At 40.7% G+C, this 15781-nt stretch overlaps 3 protein-coding genes across 3 annotated transcripts; all 3 read left to right on the forward strand.

The window, feature by feature from the left end:
- The first annotated feature begins 1018 nt into the window (after positions 1-1018).
- abhd10b (abhydrolase domain containing 10, depalmitoylase b) lies at positions 1019-6246 on the forward strand. Its single transcript, XM_053612062.1, has 5 exons — positions 1019-1130; positions 2020-2206; positions 3038-3149; positions 3872-4009; positions 5717-6246. The coding sequence occupies exons 1-5, from the start codon at positions 1037-1039 to the stop codon at positions 6056-6058; spliced, it is 873 nt and encodes a 290-aa protein (XP_053468037.1). The 5' UTR covers positions 1019-1036; the 3' UTR covers positions 6059-6246.
- Positions 6247-8063: 1817 nt separating this feature from the next.
- Positions 8064-12449, forward strand: tagln3b (transgelin 3b). Its single transcript, XM_053611508.1, has 5 exons — positions 8064-9194; positions 10273-10522; positions 10608-10782; positions 11332-11434; positions 11528-12449. Exons 2-5 carry the CDS (start codon positions 10343-10345, stop codon positions 11667-11669), a joined length of 600 nt encoding a protein of 199 aa, XP_053467483.1. The 5' UTR covers positions 8064-9194; positions 10273-10342; the 3' UTR covers positions 11670-12449.
- A 42-nt stretch (positions 12450-12491) lies between these two features.
- On the forward strand, positions 12492-15208 carry c1qtnf9 (C1q and TNF related 9). The gene is made up of 3 exons (XM_053611509.1): positions 12492-13365; positions 13984-14046; positions 14141-15208. The coding sequence occupies exons 1-3, from the start codon at positions 13179-13181 to the stop codon at positions 14908-14910; spliced, it is 1020 nt and encodes a 339-aa protein (XP_053467484.1). The 5' UTR covers positions 12492-13178; the 3' UTR covers positions 14911-15208.
- The last annotated feature ends 573 nt before the right edge of the window (positions 15209-15781 follow it).

Below are 15781 nucleotides of genomic sequence, written 5' to 3' on the forward strand. Positions count from 1 at the left end.
CAATCATTATCAAAAAAAAAAGTTGAACTTTTGATTTAGCCTCAGAAGGACACATTAAAACGTTTGACGTGGGCATGGCCACTTTTACTTAAATGGCTATAACTCTTGTACGGAATGAGATATTTTCACCAAACTTGGGGGATATATGTATGGCTCAAACTGAGGACAGAAGTAAAAAAAATTACTGAGTGTGACCAATTGGTGGTGCAACAATAGTACAAAACATGAAATTGGCACTAAATGTGGAACCATTGGTCCAATAGAATTGATAAATAAATCTTGAAAAAAAAGTCCTTGTCCAAGGTCCAATCAGTGTATACGAGGACAATTGTGAATCTTGAAAAACATGGCTGCCATTGGTCAATCAATGTTCAGTGGCTATTAGACGACCTTAATGAAGTTATTTCTTAAAATTATCTTGTTTTTTTTAGACATAGGCGCTTATAGGATTGCACAATATTAAGTAATTAATTTTTTTTCTATAATTGCTGTTCGCAGCTATAGTTATTATTATTATTATTATTATTATTATTATTACAATTTATTGTAAATAATAATTTATATACAAATTATTTACAATTATACCACAGCACTGTTGAATTCTCAGATGTTTCATTTTTATAACAGCAGCTCCATAAGTAAATCATAGGTTTGTATTTATTTGCTCATTCTAATATGGTAAATGTCCCATTACGGCATGAGACAGAGTGTTTTATTCCTTAAATGATCATTGCAGGTTAAGGGAACTGGAGATGAATTAAACAGGTCTAGAACATTGTCTCTAACGCATCTGGAGTTTGACTATTCATAAAAATGAATAAAAAGCAAATAAGTAATAAAAAAAAATAAAAGGTCAAACAAACTGTATACTCTTAATTGGTAATCTATTATACAATTAATGGAGACAAATAACAATGTCAAGTATTCCTGCTAGAAAGCTACTTGACAGGCAACCCGACATAACGAGATTTTCCCTTTACATGGCAGCCCAGTGAAATCTCGCGATATTTCCGCAGAGGGCGGCGCGTGGCGCAGTATGGCAGCTGTAGTGTTAACACTTTCCCGAAGACGAGCTTTTCAGGCTTTGGGTAATGGAGCAGTCCGGCTTCTTTCACCCAAATGTTTCCAGGGTCAGTAAAAACGAGTTCACTGTCGGCTGTTTTAGACAGAAATGCGGGGAAATTAATTAACAGCGCTCTTATAAAGCCGGGAAGTGAAGGGGGCGGGGCGTGGAAAAAGCCGTTCAGATGTTTTAGTCCTGGAGGAAATCTGCATGTGTTTGGTTTTGTGGAAGGATTTATTAGCTAGAAACTAAGATTGCATCTAGTTTGGGTGCTAAATATGTCTGGGTTTTGTTGTTGTTTGTATGTATGTTTAAATTGTGATCAGGTACTTATGAAACTTGTGTAACACTCAATTGTCACTATTCCCTTGTACTTGACCATTTTTATTAAAGGTGCAATATGCGATTTGTTTATTCCTTATTTGTACTTAGAAGATACGTAGAACATGATTTAAAAAAAACAAAAAAACACAATGCATTAAGCTCTGACCTTTAGCAGGGGTTAGCAATCGCTGAGAAACCACGTTTGGAAAACTGGTTTCCGGTCCGGAATACTTGTTTTGGTTTTTAGTGCGCCTCCTTGTGGAAAATAAATCTGACCAATAACTATCCATTGTTTCAGACTGGTCTAATTCACATCTACATTATCTGGGTTTAACTCCTATGTCGATCACTTGTGAGCTGTAGGTATTTACGGCCCTGCTAAGTTTAGTATTTGTCCACCTAAAATTACCTATCAGCTTATTATTATTATTATTATTATTATTATTATTATTATTAACTCATGAGTTAAAGTGGATGCCGGATAAAAGTAAGCACTGCGCTTCCAGGATGTAAGTTTGACATTCTTGGTATAAGATGATGATGGTGGTGTTTTTGTTTTATAATCATTTTGTATTATTTTAAGAAATGGTGTCACATTTGTTTCAAATTGTGTCTTTAACGTATCAACACAGGAGTCAGACAGAAGTCCAGTACAGTACAGTATGTTTCCCGGCCGGACCTTCCGAAGCTGGCCTATCGCAGAGTGAAAGGGAAGAGTCCTGGCGTGATGTTCCTGCCCGGCTTTGGCTCGAACATGAATGGACCAAAAGCAGAAGCACTAGAGGAATTCTGCAGGTCTTTAGGTCATTCATATTTGAGGTAAAAACACTTTAATCACCAACCTTCATTATGTTCATTGTAAATTGGACGAAACAATATATCGTTGTATTACGTAACTCCTATGTATTGTAACTGTAGTTTATTAAGACACAGTATTCCACAACTCTGTTCGATTCTGGTTAGGTTTCATCGGTCGGGATTTATAACAGCAGCTCTAACAGTAGCGCAGCTGCAAATCACACGTTTCTATTAATGCGCTCGTTCTTATACGTTATCGTTTCTATAGTAACAGCTCATTCACAGGGACTCGTATCATAACGATGATGACTAATAACGGTCTAAAAAACGTGCGTAATCGTTGATACGGTGAAGTCTTCTGTGAAGAGACGTATTTATTTAACATTTTATGGAAGGAGTCTCCAGTATCAGAGATTTATAACAGTCAGAGGTAAAGCTGTAGTCTTTCCCATAAATTTCCTAGAACAGAGGTGTTTACGCTTTGTGGTTTCTTTATAACTTGGCAAGAGGAAAAAAAAGAGAAGCTGGAGAGGGAACGAAGGTTTATAGCTGCTGTAATGCGAGTGAGAACAGGAACTTGACGTTCCACGACCTTAAGTGTAACTGTAAACTGATAAATAAAGTACACCATGTTGTTTTTACATCATAAAAATTGCAATCGTTGGCAAATGGCTGTCACTCAGTAAAAGGAATAAAAGAATGTAATCAACTTCAAGCCAGTGAATATTTTTCTATAACAGCACGCTCCCCCCGAGTGTTTTCATCTTTACATAATGATTGTACTTGTCCGACATAACATTCCCATAAATGAATGTCGGTGCAGGACATTAATCTGTTTGTGTGCTTGTGTAGGTTTGATTATTCCGGTCATGGAGCCTCAGAAGGCGTTTTCTCCGAGGGAACGATCGGAAGCTGGAAGAAGGACGTTCTCTTCATGTTGGATGAAGTTGCAGAAGGGCCTCAGGTTACATTTTAATAAGATTTTCCTCTAATTAGATGGACTGTTGGCAGCGTCGCCAGATTTAACACACAGATTCTGTTCCTATTGTATTGGCCATCATGCAAGTTTTTTTGCGCTGTAGTTTTTTACTAGAATGCATAAAGTCCATTGTTTGTCCATTGTATTAGTGGTAATTGTATAATCGATCAGTGGTGAGATTTGTCTTGCTGGATACTGTAGCTTGTATAGAGCAACAAAAAGCCAGAAGAATTCATATTATATTTTAATTTCTTGTTCCTAGAGAAAAAAATCTGCTCCTGAAGCATGGTTAAAACCATGACATTATCAGATAATTAATAGTAGGCCATTTCTTTTTAAAAATTTTATCCCAGGCCAGTGGGATTAAAAATGACCTTAATAATCGAGACAGAATTAGCAGGGAAATTGTCCGATCTGTCAACACTTACTAAATGAGTAATTTTCCGCAGGAGCTTGGAATGGATTTGGATTTTTAAATAAATAAATAAAGTGTATCCCTCAGGAATGATCTGTTATATGTCCAGTATATCATCCCTTTTTTCACTGTGTATTATTTGCGTTTGTTTAAAAGGCGTTTAAATGCACATCACGTGCAGTTACATCCTTTCACACAGCTGTTCATTTTACTGCAAATGTCTGAATGTTGATTTTGGTCTGATGCTGTAGTAAGTGTTGATAATTTAAAAAAAAAAAAATTGTTGCCGCAGATTCTGGTGGGCTCCAGCATGGGCGGCTGGCTGATGCTACTCGCTGCGATCGCTCGACCCGAGAAGACGAAAGCCCTCGTGGGCATTTCGACAGCAGCTGATCATTTCGTCACAGCATTTAAATCCCTTCCTCTGCAGGTAAGAAACACATTAGTTACGTGACGCACACAACGCCAGAAGAATGTCCTACATTCTGAGAAATATTGATGGTTACGTTGTGGAACGTCCGTGAAAGAAGTGGGTTCCCTTACCAGTCTCTCTTCTCTCTCTCTCTCTATCTCTCTATCTCTCTCTCCTCCCTCCCTCCCTCCCCTCCCTCCGTCCCTCTCCCTCCCCTCCCTCCGTCCCTCTCTCTCCCCTCCCTCCCTCCCTCTCTCCCCTCCCTCCCTCTCTCTCTCCCCTCCCTCCCTCTCTCTCTCCCCTCCCTCCGTCCCTCTCTCTCCCCTCCCTCCCTCCCTCTCTCCCCTCCCTCCCTCTCTCTCTCCCCTCCCTCCCTCTCTCTCTCCCCTCCCTCCCTCCCTCTCTCCCCTCCCTCCCTCTCTCTCTCCCCTCCCTCCCTCTCTCTCTCCCCTCCCTCCCTCTCTCTCTCCCCTCCCTCCGTCCCTCTCTCTCCCCTCCCTCCGTCCCTCTCTCCCCTCCCTCCCTCTCTCTCTCCCCTCCCTCTCTCTCTCCCCTCCCTCCGTCCCTCTCTCTCCCCTCCCTCTCTCCCCTCCCTCCCTCCCTCTCTCCCTCTCTCTCTCCCCTCCCTCTCTCCCTCCCTCTCTCCCTCTCTCTCCCCTCCCTCCCTCTCTCTCTCTCCCCTCCCTCCCTCCCTCTCTCTCTCTCTCTCCCCTCCCTCCCTCCCTCCCTCTCTCTCTCTCCCCTCCCTCCCACCCTCCCTCCCTCTCTCTCTCTCTCTCCCCTCCCTCCCTCCCTCCCTCCCTCTCTCTCTCTCTCTCCCCTCCCTCGCTCCCTCCCTCCCTCTCTCTTCCCTCCCTCCCTCCCTCTCTCTCTCTCTCCCCTCCCTCCCTCCCTCCCTCTCTCCCCCTCTCTCTCTCCCCCTCCCTCCCTCCCTCTCTCTCCCCTCCCTCCCTCCCTCTCTCCCCCTCTCCCTCTCCCTCTCTCTCCACTCCCTCCCTCCCTCCCTCTCCCCTCCCTCCCTCCCTCTCTCTCTCTCTCACCCTCTCCCCCCCTCGCTCTCCCTCCCTTCCTCTATCTCTCTCTCCCTCCCTTCCTCTATCTCTCTCTCTCTCCCTCCCTCCCTCCCTCCTTCCCTCTCTCTCTCTCTCTCTCTCTCTCTCTCTCTCTCTCGCTCTCTTTCGAAGTTAATAATACAAAAAAACCACGCAGCTTGTCACGATACCGAGATAAAGACTTTCCCGTGGTGGAAAACTTGCTGACCGTTACAAAGTGCTGACGCTGGAGACTCCTTCCGTAAATGTTAGATAAACGTCTCTTCACGAAAAACCTCACCAGATTACCGATTCTACATTTCTATTTGTTAAATAACACGTTTTTTTTCTGTCTGAAAATTAATCAGCACCTTCATGCTGACTGCGACCTCCTGAATACGTCTTCAAAAGAAACATGAGGCGAAAAAAGCACCGTTATTTATCCAAAACTTGCTCTGTTGAAATGAAAACTGCGGCAGATGAATATGAAGTACAGGCTGTGGAATAAAATAATTTATAGAAAGTTGGCTCCTGCTCTGTACTTTGGCTCCTGCTCTGGTTTGCTCATGAGCATGTTGCAACACATTTCATAACAAATGCAGATTTGAAAAAAAAAAAAAAAGACTAGAAAATCAGATTCACTCTTTCCCATATCGACGTTAATGCCTCATTTCATCCGTTCTCCGTGCATCAGACAAGAAAGGAGTTCGAAGACCAGGGGGTGTGGACGATCCCGACCAGAAGCAACGAGGAAGGTGTGTACACTGTTAGCATGGACTTGCTGAAGGAAGCAGAGAACCACTGCTTGCTGCAGAGCCCCATCCCCATCACGTGCCCCGTGCGTCTGATCCATGGCCTGAAGGACGAAGACGTGCCCTGGCACGTCTCCTTACAGGTTGCGGATCGCGTGCTGAGCAACGACGTAGACATCATCCTCCGGCGCCAGGGGCAGCACCGCATGGTCGACAAGGATGACATCAGGCTCGTGGTGTACACCATCGATGACCTCATCGACAAGCTGACCACCATAGCGTGACGAACGAAGACGAAAAACAAACCAAGTCAAACAACCAGAACTTCCCGAGAGAACCTGTTTCCTTAGTGCCTTCATTTCCTGAGTCATGGTTTAGTATGTGTGTGTGTGTTTTTTTTTTATTATTATTATTTGTATTTAAATTTTAGTGTAGATTAGGTGTCTGATTAAAGCTGCTCCTTTTGACAGTATTATTCTCCTGGTTCATTTCCGTGCCTTCTTTACCACATCGTATTAACCAAATAAATCTTGTTATATCCGTTGTAAGCTTCCTTCTGTATTTATAAATGATCCGATTCAACAACTCATGATTTGTTCGAGAGATTTCTCAAGCCGACGCATCACAGCTGACCTTTTGATTCAGATTTTATCTCCACTCTTTCCTGTATGTACTGTATAATGTCGGTATTGAGCCACTCGCTCCACTCCAGGAATTACTTGGTTGTTTATTAACATGCGATTAGGACAAAGTGTGTGCAATGAACCATGACTCGGTCGTCCAGGCGCGACGCTTGATCTCACTCCCCAAATACCAGAGTGACCTTTCAGCCAGTCACCGACGACACAATCAGCCAGAGCCAAATTAAAATGGATGTAACGCTGTAATGCACTCGTTTTATTAAAATACTCGTACATAACGCATAAGAGCAGCCAGGAAAAATTCAGAAATTTCCCCTGAGCATCGCAGCACCAATTCCATATATTATTTAACTCAATCCAACTACTCAAATATGGAGCGAATATTATGGAACATTGTAACTGTTTAGTGACGCTGTTTGCTGAAGCCATTTATTCCTTTTTACTCAGTTAAGGGTTCTCTGGATAGTTCGTGTGGAAGATCACCCTAGACAATATGACAACATAATAAAAGGTTCAATAAAGGTTGATTATGAACAAGCATGAAAAACATTGTTTAAACCATTTCCAATAAAGATCTGCAAAGCTTATTTGGATTTTACAGAATTATCTTACACAGATATTTTATACATTTTATACAAGATATATAAATTATCTTATACAGTTTCCTGAAAAAGGTATGTTTCTTTTTTCTTTTTTTTTTTCTTTTCTCCCTGAGTTTTTGCTGGAGATTTTATATATATATATATATATGTGTGTGTGTGTGTGTGTGTGTGTGTGTGTGTATGTATGTATGTATGTATATGTGTGTGTGTGTGTGTATATATATATATATACACACATACACACACATACATGTGTGTATGTATGTATATATGTATATATTTATATGTGTATATATATATATATATGTGTGTATATATATGTATGTGTGTATATATGTGTATGTATGTATGTTATCTTTTTCTAAAAGCATTATAAAATTTGTTCTAGGAAGAAACTTAGAGTTCTCCTAGAGGCTTAGAACCAAAGAGCCCCTTTAGGGTGCTAGATTTAACCACTTATTCTACAAGTATACATCCATCTTTGTCGTCATGAAGTTCCATATCTACTCATAAATGTAATCACAAGATTTTCCAAATAATCTTTTTTTGTGGCAATTTTATTTAGAAAGCTCTAAAATTAAGGCTTATTTGGAAATCTGAGCAATTACCTTTTTATTATTATTATTATTATTTTAACAAGATAGAAGTAACTCCAGAACTATTGGCACCCTTAATATATATTTAGAATAAAAGTTTAAGTCTGGCTCTTTAGTTTGTGGATCTTGGAGAACTCTTAAAGGTACTACGTAGAACCTGACAACAGACGGAATTCCAAGTCGAGCCCTTTAAGGCATTTGAGAAAACTCAGGGAACCCGTTAATCCTCTGAAAAGTGTGTGTGTGTACAGTGCTATATTGTTTTGAGCTGAAACATGCTGATTTTATTTTAGCACAATATTTTATTAAACATTTATAGTGAGAGACCTTTTTAGAACGCTCGAATTGTTCTTTCTGCAAAAAAAAAAAAGAAGTTTTTTATTATTATTATTTGAAAGGTTAAATCTAGCACCCTACATGGGTTCGTCGGTTTCTTTAAGGTTTTATTTGTACATTACAGCTCAGAGAAATTCTTTTCTTCGCATATCCCAGTTTGAGCCTGGGGTCAGAGCGCAGGATCAGCCATGAGACGGCGCCCCTGGAGCAGAGAGGGTTAAGGGCCTTGCTCAAGGACCCAGCAAGGGTGCTGTATCATGGCGCCTATAGTATAATGCTGCCTATCATAGTACCCTACAAGAGACAGTTATCCTTTTAGAGAGGGTTCCATGTCGTCTTGAGGAACGTGACTGATTGTTTAATTTGTCCCCTTGTGTACTCTGTATGTTTTTATTTTACATATTAATTTGGAGTTGCGTCCCAGCCGTTATTCACCCACCTTGTGCAGTGTTCCCAGGATAAGTTTCAGATCCACCGTCACCCTGACCAGGTTACTGAAGATCAGTGAATGAATGAAGGGATTTGGACCTCAGTCATTTTACCACTATGCATTTCTTTTGAAAAATAGTTGAGTAGTTGTGTGATTTATTTATTTATTTGTTTGTTTGTTAGAGGACGGATTTAATCAGTTTTCTGAAGGATGCCATTAATTCTGGAGCTGATTGCATCATGTAGGCAGTGTGTTGCTGTTTGGTGTAGAGGTTGCAGATGGTATCTATATCAGTAATGTGCCTAATCTAATTGGGACAGGGCCTGACTCTGCTGTTGTTGATGCTCGTGAACTTTAAAGAGCTCGGGACTCTTTTTCTTCCACGCGCACAGGCTCCAAACTGAGATACAGGGACTACAGCTTCAACATTTTCCTAAGAATTTTTTAAAGTTAGCATGTTTATTTATTATTTATTGCAGGTCTGTATAAAATGCATGGTGACCAGTGTCTCGTGCTGGATGTCAGGGTCAGTATACATGTATACTGTATACAGTACATGTATACATGTATACAGTATACACACACCGTGTGTGTGTTACGCACATGGCTCAGTTCATCACTGTAAGTCGCGTCTGTCATTGGCCAGAAGTGTCTCGAGCCCTTGTTGTGACGCTTGCCTATATAACGGGGCTCGTGCCAGTGGGACGGCGTGTCCGCGCGCGCCCCACCCAGAGCTGCATGGACGCTTCATTTCCGTGTCTCCAGAGAGCGCGCGCAGAACATCAGGATTATAACAGGAGCATCCTTCTCCTCCGGTGAGTCTCTCAAAACATCACTGGAGTAAGTGGAAAATCACTTGGCATTAAGCTTATTCCGTACTGCTATTCATCTCAAACTAATCTTTTATTATTGCATTATAATCTCTCTCTATATAGTTTTTCTTTATTTGTCTGCTACTTATGGAAAATAAAAGGCATCACTGTATTGCAAGTTTGCTTTATACATGCTTTATAAAATAACTGTAAGCAGGGTTGCCAGATTGATGTGATGCTTTCCATCTTAAAAACTGGCTTCTATGTTAAGCATGATATTAATAATAAATTAACAACCGAATTTGGAACAATAATTCAGACATAGTAGTTCTGATTTAATCAGGATTAAGACCTCTGTCCATTCTTTCTCAGATGTTTAACTGGATTTTCTCCACCAAGTATTTCTACATGATTTTTTTTTTGTATATATAAATATATATATATCACTAACTCAACAGTGTAAAATATAAAAGAAAATAAAAATAAAACTGCGTTATGTTTGAATTTATAATTACAAATTACTGAGCAATTTTCGATTTGAATTGTGCAATTTAAAATGTTAAATATATAAATATATTTTAACCACTAAAGGACGTTTTGATGAAGGATGCAGTAGCCTATCTAAAGGCTTTGAACGGAAGAACACGCCCAATCTGGCAACCCTGACTGGTTTAAAATGAGTGACCACACCCCGGCTGCTGTAAAACTGCCTGTCATATCATCACATCATCTATGCAACCTAATACAAATTGTATGGTTGATCTTTAGAACAGTTATTGGGATGAGTTTCTGTATGTGTGGCAGCCTGGGAAACAACATGGTGAAATTTGGACATTTTCGACTGGATATAACTCTGAGTTATATCAGAGTTATTCTGAATGTATCTCAACCAGAAGCAAAGTTCCAGCATTGTAAATTCGAGTTACCATCGAATGTGAAAAAGGCGAAAATGACTTTTAAGGATTTCATTCCGAGAGTGGAACTGTGAACAGCCATTATCTGATCACAAAGGGAATTGTTTAGAATATATACTATGTCTGTGTTACTATACTTCACTGTGTGAGAACATTTTCCTCTCTAGAATTTAGCCACAGAAAGATCTGGCAGGTTTTCCCTGGCTGCTTTGAGAGTTCCCCGAAAAGCCAGCGATCATGGCAAACAGAGGCCCCAGTTACGGCCTGAGCCGGGAGGTGCAGGAGAAAATCGAACAGAAGTACGATCACGATCTGGAGGCTCGGCTGGTGGACTGGATCGTCGCGCAGTGTGGAGGAAATCTGGAAAGACCCCAAACAGGAAAGCAGAACTTCCAAAAGTGGCTCATGGACGGCACCGTGAGTTAGCGCACTGATTCTGTTCTCTATGAACCTAGCTTCTGACTGCCAAAGAGTTGAAAGTCTCTCACTTCCTGTACTGTAGATCCTCTGCAGGCTCATTAACAGTCTGTACCCACGTGGCAAAGAGCCCATTAAAAAGATCCAGGAGACACAGATGGCTTTTAAGCAGATGGAGAAGATCTCGCAGTTCCTCCAGGCAGCCGAGGCGTACGGAGTCATCACCACCGACATCTTTCAGACTGTAGATTTATGGGAAGGTACAGTGGTTCATGGAGCTATGGTTGACTCCGATATCACTTATTTGACCATTAGGCCCTGTAATAGGTCTCTTTTTTAAATGTATTTATTTTTTATAAATACTCGCTTAGAGAAAGCGTTTGTTAAGTGTTCTTGGGTTTTAGTGTTCTGTCTGGAACCCTCTCTCACAGGGAAACCCTCTGCTGTAGAGTTCTACACCTTTTAATGCTTAAGACATAAGCTTAGGAACCCTAGGGTTCTGGATTGAACTGGTTGTTGTTGTTGTTGTTGTTTTTTACCTGTGTTGGTTCCCTTGAACTTCATCATCACCTGTTTGACCATTAGACAACTGCAATAAGACTTTCATTATCTACACTATTAGAAAAAGAACTTGTTTGACGGTTCTTTAGACAGACAAGGGTTGCTTAAAGGGGTTCTAATTGGAACCCTCTCTAACAAAGAGTGTTGTAGGCTTCTACCGTTCAGGATTAAAATGATTTTCAGGCTTAAAAACCTATTTCTAAAAGTAAATCCACGACCACAATGTGTGTCGGTTCTCTTGCCTACAGGAAAGGACATGGCCGCAGTCCAGAGAACTCTAATGGCTCTGGGCAGTGTGGCACTCACCAAGGATGATGGACATTACCGTGGCAACCGGGACTGGTTCCACAGGTGATTGAGATCTTTCCAGATCTCTTGTGTTAGTCACACTGTGTTTTGTTGAACGTTGATCTCACTCGAAACCTGTTTCATCCCCATCCTCAGGAAGTCGCAGGGTAACCGGAGGGAATTTTCTGAAGAGCAGCTGCGCCAGGGACAGAACCTGGTCAGCCTGCAGATGGGCAGCAACCGCGGAGCGTCCCAGGCTGGCATGACGGGGTACGGCATGCACCGCCAGATCATGTAACCCAGCCTGGAGATGACCTACCACCTGCATCAGACACCCAGAAGACCTTAATCTGTGCAGACGAGCAACATCTGGTTCAGTCGTCATTTTCATTAATGCTTTCGGTTGTCAAATGATGAGGTAGAGCACTTTTAATATCAGCGTCCTTTTAAAATGTCTAGAAGTTCCATGTATGATATTAATTCATAACTTATTATATCTGATTAGCATGACTACTATGGGATTTTATTTTTATGTACTATAATATACATAGTTAGCAGTATTCAACATAAATACCCAGATCTGTGTGACGTCCATTACTGTAAATCACTGCTGTTCATCTCTGTAAACACTTAAACTATGTCTAAAAACACATACTACCGTACTAATAATATGTCCATAGAGCATTATATACTGGCATACATACACTGACCTCCATGTTAAAAGTTGCACAATGATTAAAAAATCCACACACACAACTTCCTGTCAGATTTGTACTGTACCACGTGTGAATGCATATCTGTATTTATTTCCTTAGTTAAGTGCCAAAACTCCCCATATGCATATTTTGCAGAATTTTTTTTTTTTGTCTTTCCATTTGGAATTGTATTAGAAGTTTATATCCAAGTTTCATATTATGCGTTATTGTTTTGCTTGTGAAGATGTTTAATAAATTGATATTATATTCATGGACTACCATTTATTAGCTGTTAGACAATACACAGGAGCAAATAAAAGCTCTTTAGAAGAAATGATCTAAACCCACCCTGTGAAGGCAAATATCAGGTTCCAAGCTCAATAAATATATATGATTTTCTTTTTAATTACAAGGGGGAAAAAAAAGACAGAAATTCTGTTTATTGGTGCGGCATATAGACTGAAAAGGTTAATATTCATTGGAACGGTATTATAATATATTATATTATATTATGTTATATTACATTGTTATATAAGGTGTCACCGTGTTAATATTCATTGGCATTTACCATTGAAGCAGGAATAAATTAGAAAGGCTAAAACCATTCATGCATGAATGGATTTAAAGTCTCCGCCCTTCTTAGGCCTAAGCAGTGAATTAAAATCCGTGCTTAATGACCTGGCTGTGCGATTCATAAAACTAGTTTGTCATGGTCACCTTAACGGTACACTTTACTGACACCCACACCGAATCTGTTAGAACAATACAAACATCAAGTCAGTTTCATCGCTTGCATAACATTATCCTCAACAAGATTAACGATCTAACTGAGCATTTAAACCAAATCCGTTTTCAGATTAGCCATGCCAAAAATATGTTGCATTGAAGGTGAATTGGCTCGTGTGTTCCTAGTTGATCATTATCGAAATCATTTATATGCAAAGGACGAAGTAGGTGATGTGTAACAAATATAGTTTAAATAAGTAACCTGCGTAACTGCTGCATGACCAGATTCTCAAGTTCTCGGCACATTTTCGGCCCCGAGACCCGAGAGGACTGCAAAAAAGTTGGAGATTTTGATTATAAATTGGACGTACACGGGTGTGCAGATCATGTCCTTTGCCGGGCGTTTTTTCCTCCTCCTCCTAGTGGTGGTGGTCCAGGCTGCAGAGCAGGAAATTTCTGGAAAGAATCCTGGTTGCGTGTGTGGACACCCGGGAATACCGGGCAACCCAGGACACAACGGGATACCCGGGCGTGACGGCCGAGATGGAGCCAAAGGGGATAAAGGAGATCCAGGTGAGGAAAAATGCACAAATCTTATTATTATCATGTGTAAGTGTAAAATCAGAGACTGGTTCATATATTGGCCTATTTGTGAAAAGACAAAACCAAAATTTGTGTTTACAGGAATAGTTTGGACAAAAACTACCCTATAAGACATGTTCTTTGGAGACACAGACTTCCATTAGCCTTGCACCTCCAAACTATATAAGAACACCGAATTATATAATGTATACTAACTACTATATTGTCTATAAAGCAAAATGTTTTGAGTAAGGAATGAAACTTGGGGTGGGGGGGGTGCTGTTATAGAAAAACAATCAACGATGGGGTGGTATGATGAAGCGGAGTTACTGTTACCATCCTAAAATGGATTATTTCCATATAACAGAATGTCCCAAAGTGTTTTATTTCACTTATACGGTTACATTTAATGCTGTAGAACGAATCAGAACGAGTGCATTAATATAAACGGCTGCACTACTGTCCGAGCTGCTGTTAAATGTATACAATTTTTAAATGAATCAACACCTTCTGAGCAATCAGATTTGAGAATTCAACAAAGCTATGATATAGCAAAAATAACAGTGCACAAGATTAAAGTTTGGGTTTGCTCTTTGTTTCTCTTGAAAGGTGATATTGGAACATGTGGAGCAGCGGGGAAGGATGGGCCAAAAGGAGACAAAGGAGAACCTGGTCAAATTTCTCATCCTTGCATTTGATGGAAATGCTGATGAATGTTGTGGTGTTTTTTTTTTAGTATAGGAAAATGTCTTGTTGTCTTTGACAGGTGCTCCAGGTATAGATGGGCTTAAAGGGCGACGTGGAGAGAACGGAGAAAGGGGTCCACCTGGAAAAATGGGGCCCCAAGGCTTCTCAGGACCGCTTGGACTTAAAGGGGTAAAGGGAGAGATGGGAATGCCAGGACCGAAGGGTATCAAAGGAGATGTAGGACCAGAGGGACCTGTAGGGCCTCAGGGAAGCCTTGGGTACCAAGGAGAGAAAGGCTCTCCAGGCCCTATTGGACCTCCGGGAAGACAAGGCCCTAAGGGAGAACTCGGACCTCCTGGCCACAAGGGCAGCCTTGGTTACCGTGGTGAAAAGGGGTCAAAAGGTGAGACAGGACAAAAAGGAACTGAAGGAGACATGCCTGAAATACCCAAAAGTGCCTTTTCTGTCGGACTGACCGCACAAAGCAAGCTGCCTGCGAGTAACGCTCCTATCCGATTCGACAAAATCATCTACAACCGTCAGAATCACTACAATACCGAGAGCGGCCGCTTCACCTGTGCCATCGCTGGAGCTTATTATTTCACCTACCACATCACAGTGTTCTCTCGAAATGTCCGAGTGGCACTAATGAAGAACGGACAAAGCGTCATCCACACCATGGACAACTACCAGAACAGTGAGGACCAGGCGGCCGGGGGCACTGTGCTTCATCTGCAGGTCGGGGACAAGGTGTGGCTTCAGGTGTCTGGAGGACAGCTCTTTAACGGACTCTACGCAGATGATGATGATGACACTACTTTCTCTGCGTTCCTTCTCTTCGCTGAATGACAAACCAAATATCTGGAGATTTCTGAGGAAATATGTGTAGAATTATTCACCAAAATGAAAACTGGACTTTATAAGCAATGCTTTATCTTCCTTTAGTCATCCTGATTGTTAATTGTTCCAGGGTCAAGTATTTAATCTAATATGCAAAAAAAAATTCTCCATATTTTTTTTTATTGGTTTAGTTTTGGCAACACCAAAATAAACATAATGATTGCATTTTATATTCAGTGTTTGTTTGTTTTTTGGGGCTTTTTAATTTTATCTTATTTTTTTAAATTATTGCACTCATTTAATTAATTTCTTTTCTTCCGTAAGAAACACGTTTTATGGCAAAATGCTAAAATAAACGGAAAAAAAGCCAACATAACAAAATAAACGAGTAAATAAATAAAACAAAACTACCACTTATCCGTAATTTAATACAAAATCCCCAGCCAATCGCAGTGCTCTCTTGGCAGAACTCGCCCTTTTGCTCCGCCTCCTTAATGCATGTTGCCAGATTGAGTTAGGTAACTCCACGACTTTCAACGTTTAAACCTGGTCCAGCTGGAAAATCTGGTAGAGACTCATTTTAGTGTAATTATTATTTTTTAAATCCTGTCATGATAAATGCAGTACAGAATTATTTTATGAGTTTAGCCAAGTGTTCAAATATTAAACACAACAGGAAAATAGTTGTATTTGTATGAAAATATGAATGCTTTTTAAAAAAAGCCATTTTAAGCAGTTCCACTGTATTAAAATGTTAAATTAAAACGTTTTGTTTTTTCTTTGTTCAATTGATTCAAATTGATATTACTGATTACCTGTTGTCAGGAGTGGCTGGTATAAACGGGCGAGCTAGTCTAAGTGCTCCCTGTTTTTCAAAAAA

This window comes from Ictalurus furcatus, chromosome 23 (assembly GCF_023375685.1).
Source record: "Ictalurus furcatus strain D&B chromosome 23, Billie_1.0, whole genome shotgun sequence".
NCBI lineage: Eukaryota > Metazoa > Chordata > Actinopteri > Siluriformes > Ictaluridae > Ictalurus > Ictalurus furcatus.